The sequence below is a fragment of the Sinocyclocheilus rhinocerous genome, unplaced genomic scaffold, assembly GCF_001515625.1.
Source record: "Sinocyclocheilus rhinocerous isolate Xijiao unplaced genomic scaffold, SAMN03320098_v1.1 scaffold2578, whole genome shotgun sequence".
NCBI classification, from domain to species: domain Eukaryota; kingdom Metazoa; phylum Chordata; class Actinopteri; order Cypriniformes; family Cyprinidae; genus Sinocyclocheilus; species Sinocyclocheilus rhinocerous.
In genome coordinates this window covers 719,074-727,760 of record NW_015643596.1, presented here as the reverse complement: position 1 = coordinate 727,760, position 8,687 = coordinate 719,074, and the positions used below count along the sequence as shown (strand labels likewise).

Below are 8,687 nucleotides of genomic sequence, written 5' to 3'. Positions count from 1 at the left end.
TAAGACATTTTGTAGGATTTTTTTTTTTTTTTTTGTCTGATCAAACATTCAGAAAAATCGTAACATTACATTCGTAAATCTGAATCAGCTCCTTGGAAATGTTTTAAAATATCACTACCACAAGTCTAATTAATCATATTGCTCTGGAATCAGTCGTAAAATTGTCATTATGCCTTACGAGCTTTTATTCAAAGTGACAGTTTTTATTTTAAAAGTACATTCTGTAAATGCCTGCTTCCCATTGGCTTTGGCTATAATGAAATTCCATTCAAGGCAAATCATATTCAAGGCTGACACATGCTTCTATTTAACTTGCCATCAGTGCTGAAAGTTCTCCAGAAGTGACATTACAAATATGAATTTGCACTGCTCTGAGCAATAACGCAGCCATGAGTTTCCAAATGCAGGTTTGCATTGGGTTGAGTGAAGCAAATATTGTTTTGCATTCTTGTCCTTTGGACGCTTATTGTTTTACATTTACATTTCAGACAAGAGAATCACATGTCTGGGTCATATTTCACATCAAAATCAGAGAAAAAAAATATTTTGCATTAAAAATAAAGCCTATTTCTTTGGGGGATAAATTGACTAATTTATTCATTTAGCATTTGAATGTTTTCTTCATGATAATTAAGTCAATAAGTCAAGTTCTAATGAAATTTTCATTAATGTAAAGTGAAAAATTCTCATTTTAATGAAAATCATCCTATTTGGAAACAATATTTAAAAAATCTGTATAAATAATAATAAACTACCATGATGTATTCTTGTGTGATTTTTTTCCTGCTAAATTATGAAGATTATGAAACAATTGAAAATAAATTATTCTTCTTATGATGATTCTCCTATGGGCAAATATTTATTTAAAATATAAATCTAATAAAACTGTTTATAATTTTGCTTATTTTAAGAATGGTTAGATGTGGAAAATGAGGAAAATATTAATAAAAGTTTAAATAAAAATGATTATGAAAATAATTACTAAGAAATGCAATAAAAATAGGCTATATTTTATTTTATGCAAAATATTTATTTTTCTTTTGATGTTGGTGTGAAAAACATTTCCTGACAGTTTTTTTTGTGTGAAATTAATTCATCTATTATTGCAGCTTGCTATCATACAAAATAATTGCTGACTCAACCAAGTGAATCACAGTAAAAAACAAACAAAAAAAAAACACCATTCATAATTCCAATTAATTACATAATTCCTCAGATATTCAGCAATTCTGTATTTCAATTCATGTCCATGCCAAAGTTCATACATTTTGTAATCTAAAAGGGATCAGACTGATGTAGTTTTTTGTTTTTAATGTCCATCTCTGAAATATTTAAGACAAAAAGAACAGTTGTGCAAAGACAAACTTGCGTAACTCAAGCATGGTGAGATGAAACACGAGGTGACTTGGTGACTGTGTGACTTTAAAAGCAAAGAATTGTGGATAAGTCGCTTAGGTGGCTGAGAACCTCGTATTGTAAATCTACACCGCCATTCTTCCTGTCCAGTTCATCTTTTTACATTCAAAGATAAAAAAGCAAGATGTCAATTGATGTAACAAGTCAGCTCTTAATTCTGACGTATATTACAAAACATAAAAATACACAGAAACAAACTTCCTTTTCCACCTATTCTCATGTCGTATTCCAGAGGAATTAAAATGTCCATTCACTCAAAAGGTTTCTTTTGGCAATTTTTAAGCTCACCTTTTCTCATTTTTATCTATTCTTTTTCTTTTGAAACATTCCTTGTCCTATCCCTTTCCTGACCCAGATCCCAAAGTTCGATTTAGCGTCTCCATTATCGTCTCAGCAGTAGAGTCGCGAGTAACAGAACCAGTAAGATGACGGAAGGCTGAATCTGGTTCCCGGATCCTTTGACTCTTTTGTTTTCAGGGACATAGGCGTAGAGTTTAGGCCTGTCCGTTTTCGGCCCAAAGACTGGAGGTCTACCACGGACGCACAGGTGGTCTGCACACATGCCGCTTCCTGAGCCACTAAAATCATCACCTAGAAACACATCATGGAAAAAACATGATGATTACTTTGGTGCAAAACAGGTCACAGAAGTAATGGTTGCTATGCAATATCTAATTTACATGAAATTGCAGCATACTTAAGGAGACAAAATCACTATTGCAAATTGCAAGACCATTCAGCCCTAAAACAGTGCTAAATTTAGCATCACTGAGCCTCATTCATGTAACAGTAGTAAATCAGACTTAACTAGTGAACTGAATAAATTCAGTTGATGCTGAATGATTTACACAAATTTGTTCTCGTTTCATGAAGCCAATTGAATAATTATCATGTCTTTTATTTTTAGTTAGCTCTTTAGCATTTTTAGCCGCTTACTTGTGTCTTGGAAATCTACATCGTTGCCATTGAGTGCGTTTTTCAGGCGGTTTGACATGATCTTCAGCAGCATGATCTGTTGACGTATAGTCCTGTCGGGCTTGGTGATGTCGATCTCTACCTCTGGGTTATTAATCTGATTGGCCAGCCCATCGCCCATGACCTCTGGGAGGTAACTGCAGAAAAATAGATTTTCCAGAACCATTTCAATCACGCACATTTTGTAAATAGCTCTTGTATTACATTTTTCACAATTAACGACCTTGCACTGAAATAAAAACCAAGCTTGTACATCAATAATACAAACTCGATGGTAGCACGTCAAGCTTTGCAAAACTTGCTGCTACAATACGAAGTGGTTTTTAGCACATTTCTAAGGTGCTCTGATTGGTTTTTAGCATGTTGCAAAACAGTTTGATTGTTTTTTAATGCGTTGCTGTGTGGTTGCTAGGGTCTAGTTCAAGGTCTAGGTGGTTGCAATGCAATGGCTTTAGCAGTTAGCATATTGTTATGGTATTCTGAGTGATTTGCTATGTGGTTGCTAGGGTGTTTTAGCTGTATGTCGTCAAGTCTCTGATATTCTAGTCTTTAGATTTGGCTCAAGTCCTTCCTTAAATGGAAGTCTGTAGGGCTTTGTTTTCATTGTCTGTATATGGACCGTAATTGAGCAATAGTAATAAGGATGTTTGTGTTAGCAAACACCACTAATCACATACCAGTATGCATTAATTGCCCCCATGAGATTGCCAGTTTAGTTATACGGAGCTAAAAGGTATTAGTGCTGACTAAAAATAAAGTTCTGTGGTACAAATGAAGATGTAAACCTCATCCAGTGATTAATCACTTCTGATGACTTTGGGCAATGGGAGTTCAGTTCTGTGGCAGTGATAGCTAAACAATCAATTTAATGACTTTGGCCGCAAAAAGAGAGACGGATGCAGTTTTCAGACGTCTGCCAGCACTGAACATGAGTAACGATCTATAAATTCATAATGTGTGTACATCTCAAAAGTCATTCATGAAAATCCTGCACAACTATTTAGCCTTGAAAAGCACATAAATTGATTGATTATATAAAAATTATCCCCAAATTACACATTCTGACCAGTTGAATGGACACCTCTCATCGTAGAGTGAAAAGATTTTATATTTTCTATAAAAATGTAATACCTGGCTTTTGTGATGCCATTCCAGCATTTGTCACTGCTGGTTGAAGATGCCGTTTTACCGCTGCACAGAGCCGAAGGGAGTTGAATCCAGTAAAACTGCATTTCCTTCAGTTTACTGGACACGTCTGTGACCTGGGAATTGCACACACACTTCAATAACATTGTACAAAACTCATAAAAGTTGGCCAAAAGTGGATACTGCCACACATGCACACACCTGCACCTCCAGTCTTGCTGCAGATTTGGGGCTGGGTTTGTATTCCAGGACAGTAACTGTACTTCCTTTCTTTTTCGGCTCCTCAGATATTGAACTCGGTGTTCCTTCCTCACCACGGTCCCCACAGGCCTTGAAAACCTGAAATGCAACACAAACTTCTGTGTATAGTTGTATAAACGGTCCTTACGTGATCAATAAATCTTTAAACTGTTTAAACTGACACCTCACGTGCATCTGAATCGAACCTACTCGCACAAGTTTAAAATAGATGCTTATTTCAATGTCCTAACCTTGCTGGTATAGATCTCCATGTTCTCCTGCATGGCGAGAACAGCCTCTGAGATTCTCACAGGAATTGAATAGATCACCGTGTCCATACTGGGCTCGGCACCAAAACTGGAGGCCACCTGTAGCATGGTTTCTGAGGAAAAGAGAGTGTGTGAATAAATTACCAGTGTTAAGTAAGTTTCATGTCAAGGCCGAAACCGAAATACTGTATTCAGCAAAGTGACAGCTCTCCTCAGTGTGATGCAACAAAAACAGAAATCAAGCAACCAACAAAAGAGTAAGAGTTTGTGTGGTATAATCTCTGCTTTACCTATAAAGCTCTGCCACTCAGTGTCCAGGTCAGCCTGATTAGCCAGGCAGCCCTTCATGACGTTCTTGCAGTAGTTGACACAAGGTTTGATTGATCCCAGCCCTCGGCAATGAGGGCAGTACACCAGTTTCATAATGGCACGATTACACTCCAGGCTCAAAGGAACCTGTGGGAAAAGTGACCATTAAGCATTTATCTATGAGCTAACACTATTGTGAGCAAGGCAATTAACACAGCATCACTTCAGGAGAACTCTTCCTGTAATAAAAGCACTGCAAGTCCTTTTAGCGTAAGCTGAACAATTTTGTTTTTAATTTCCATGAACGTTGGTAAAGATAAATGAGCTAGCTTGATTTTCTTTATTGACTCCAGCTAAGCATGTTATCTGCACGTGGATTCAGGTAATCTATTATGTAAGAAAAACTTTGCAGTAACTTTAATGTCTTTTGGGAAACCAAGTTTGGAAGGTAGAGTAATCATGCTGTATATTAGCCGAAGGCAACTTCAATTTAATCGTTTTTAATTACGGCTGCGACCGTGCGTGAACCTGGCACTCATGCTACTAATTCAAACTTGCAAACAGCTACTAAATGCATTCATGTTTAATTCTAATCCCTTGGAATGTGCCATGCAGTGGATTCGGCTTTTACATATAAAAACATAAGACCACTTAAACAAGACACGCAATATTCCGAACTGATATATTCCCAACATCAGCAAGAATTTAGGTCTGCTTAGCAGGAATCTCGAGGGAGTTTGGCACCAGGAGACTGAATCCAATTCTGTAAGAAATCCCTTAAAGAATGGAGAGGTACCATTGCGCCCTACTTTCATTTGTCAAAGCAGCAGGGAGTTCTAAGGAAGGGTAGGGTAGCCACTAAGGACTTGGACTAATTTTCCATGTGTGGGTTTGGGGCAAACATCTTCGGGAATGCTGCAGTGTAGGCATTTGTCTTGATGTCATGGATCTAGTACTGATGAATTTGGGAGTATCTGTTGATTGACTTTCTAGGTACTAGGGCACTCAAAGGTACTGCTCCCTTTTAGTGCAACCAGACCACCTACACAGAGTATGGCACTCAAGGGTATGTATGGTTTTATACATTTAGGCACATAAAATCAATGAACAACATATTTGAGTTTAAGCCATATATAGTCTTTGGTGTCCTTGGACTCTCTCACAATTGCACAGTGTTACACCATGGATTCAATGATTCATTGAAGAGTTTTTCCCATTGCCATATGACTCTAATGTCAAATACACCTGTCTCTAAGAGAATACACACTTCATTTCCAAGGAAACACCCTACCGCAGAACCCAAGGATCATAAGCAGATCTGAGGCAAGATTCTTGAAAAATACCAGTCAGGGCAAGGATATAATTCATATTAAATACACCTGGAGTCTCTGTGAGGTTTGTCATTATAAAGGTGAGAAAATATGGAACAACTGCGCATCTGCAAAGAATTGAACTTCTGCCAGAACTGGGTGTCTGGAAAAGAAGAGGTTGGCAATGCTAAAGAGTTCCAGTCCTATATAACATAGATGAGAGACACTGTCGTGAGGCAATAATAGTGCTTCAAGAGCAAGAACACTTCATAAATCTGGCTCATAAGGAAGGTGGAAGAAGGAAGACTTTATCACTTTGCTGGTGTTTGCCCAAAAGGCATGTCATAGACTTGGAGGAGAATCCCTGGTCTGATGAATGATCGTTTAGATTAGATTTTTCCGTACATTTCTGCCATATGTACATTAACTGACAGTCACCACTGATAAGCTACCACTAAATATTGTAGAAACTTAATTTGCTGTAAAGTTGCTTTGCAATGATTTGTATCGTGAAAAGCGCTGTACAAATAAACTTGAATTGATGAAACCTTAACTGAACTTTAAGACTTTGATGTGAAGCGCTATATTTGATGCAAAACTTAACCCAGGAGTTCACACTAGAATACTCATTTGGAAATATCAATGTCAGTAGAGTTTCTGGAGCAAAATATGCTATGATCTGCATTGCAAGAGCATTGAGGATTATTGGCAGACGAGTCATATTTTAACAAGACAAAGATGTAAAAGACAATTGGTGAGTCTTAAAATCAAGAAAATTAGAGCTCAGTTCAGTTGAGCACCTTTGAAATTTTGCTCCCAAATGGACCCAATCCTATTTGAAGGAACTTTTGCCAAGAAGATGCCAATGCTGGTAGGGACTGGAAATATTGCCAAACAATACTACATAAGTGTAGGGGTTTTATTTATAACTTATTTAGTAGAACGCTTGTTTTTAACTTTCATGCACGAATGCTACCAGTCACCCTTGAGCACCCTGGGATTAATTGCTTTGCTCAAGGGTAGTACGGTCTTGGCACACGGCATGTTTCCTTCCGTTACCAGCCCTGAGCCTTAACCACTACATCACACCCATCCTAAATCTAATTAGGGTCAGGAAATTGAACAACTGCATCAAAATCTCTTATCATTACTGCGATCATTACTCTTATCATTATATTGTTTATCACGCACTGCAGTAAAAGGCCATAAAAACCCACTGTAATTGCCCTGTGAGGACCACTCATTGTGAAAGCATATGAGCTTTAGAGTTTTCCTTTTATCTAAACTCACAATGACACAAACCAGGAGAGAGTTTGGGCTTCAAAGTGCTGCAACTCTTTAACCCTTCACATTCATTAACCCTGAAGCTGTTAAATCCGCAGACGGGTAAAGGAAAAATGTTAACTAAAAGCAGATGAAGTTTCATAAAATACCACTCTGGATAAGACAGCTGTCCGTGACAGTACAAGTACACTGTAAAACCTCTAAATCTCATTTCCTCTGCGAGTTTCTGCAGTTGCTACTCTGTTCTTCTTCAGCTTTACACTTTGGGTGGAGAAATGACAACTTAAACGTTTGGGTTATTTGAAAATCCTCTTACTAACATTACAGTGGAAAAATTGAACAGGCGTGTTAGCAGCTGTGAGACATAATACATAAAAACCCAACCAACTACAAGACTGAATGCATTTGAGTTTTGGACTCACTGTCGAAGGTCCTGTACTGGGCATTCAGCGAGGCTTGAATGGAACGTCCCGCTTCCCTAACCAGGCCTTCAAACTCCCGGCGGCTCAGATTCGACAGCGTCTCCTCCATGGCACTGGTGCAGCAGGTGTAACCTTGTGGGCAGATGCGGAGATGCTCACCTGCAAATTCAATTGAAAGATAATACGATTTAAGTAGAGTTTTTAACCTGCCTTTAAATGGCAGCAAAGATGCCAATTACTCCAATAACATCATATATCAAGCTCCATAGTTGTAAACTTAGACTGATGCCTGAAAAGGTGAAACATGATGTCATACTTCCATGAAAAGCATAAACAAAGACAGATGGATCTCACACAGTGTTCTGTAAATGTCTGTAATGTGTGAGAGACTCATATATATATATTACAGTATGCAATTCTGCTGTTCATCAACACAGAAAATCTTAGGAGGTCATTTGAATATACAAAGTATTATATTAAAAAGTGATCAAATTCATAATTTTACTAGATTCTAATTTGGATGGTCTTTGTTTATCCGAGACATGGCTTCATGAAAATTCCGTCAGCAGCATTAGAAGAACCTGATTTTAAACTGTATAGGAAAGATAGAGTTGGTTCTAAGGGGGGTGGAGTTATGATTTATGTGAAAACTGGCATCCAGTGTAATGAAATCGCTTGGTCAAATTGCATGGATTTGGAATGTATTGGTCTGAATCTTATTCAACCTCCCTCTTCTAATACTAGTTTTTATGAAAACTTGAAACAATTACTAAAACTGTGTGATTTTGTTGAAAGAGGTTATTATTATGAAAGATTTTAAAGGGCTCATATGATGCTATTTTAAAGATCATTATTTTATGTATCTGGTGTAACAGAATATGTTGACATGCTGTCTTTGCAACTTTACAGATCTTCTTTATGCACCAAGAGCTTGTAACACTTCAAAGAGAAAGGAAAAATTTAAATTGCATCATATGACTCCTTTAATATTAATTGGGATGACAAAACATTTAGAAAGAGTCTCAAACAGATATATGATCATTTCGATCTGAAGCAACTGATTAATGGGCCTACAATAATAACTAATTCAACAAGGACTCAAATTGATTTAATTTTTAGTAACCAAGCAGAGATCATTTTTTTAACACTTTTAATATGTTAAAGGGGTCATATGATGTTGCTAAAAAGAACATTATTTTGTGTATTTGGTGTAATGAAATGTGTTTATGAGGTTTAAGGTTCAAAAAACACATTATTTTCCACATACTCTGTACATTATTGTTTCTCCTCTATGCCCCGCCTTTCTGAAACGCGTC

The 8,687-nt window shown here is 37.1% G+C and overlaps 1 protein-coding gene across 1 annotated transcript in view; it reads right to left on the bottom strand.

Annotated features, from left to right (window-relative positions):
- Positions 1-1,019: 1,019 nt before the first annotated feature.
- LOC107757451 (glypican-1-like) overlaps positions 1,020-8,687 on the bottom strand; it is a 29,594-nt gene continuing 21,926 nt past the window's right edge. The window contains exons 2-8 of the mRNA XM_016574927.1: positions 7,346-7,530; positions 4,337-4,502; positions 4,029-4,159; positions 3,739-3,876; positions 3,523-3,653; positions 2,353-2,528; positions 1,020-2,007 (exon numbers count right to left, since the gene is read on the bottom strand). Coding sequence (XP_016430413.1) covers positions 1,799-2,007; positions 2,353-2,528; positions 3,523-3,653; positions 3,739-3,876; positions 4,029-4,159; positions 4,337-4,502; positions 7,346-7,530 — 1,136 coding nt within the window. The 3' untranslated portion in view covers positions 1,020-1,798. The remainder of the gene's footprint in view (positions 2,008-2,352; positions 2,529-3,522; positions 3,654-3,738; positions 3,877-4,028; positions 4,160-4,336; positions 4,503-7,345; positions 7,531-8,687) is intronic.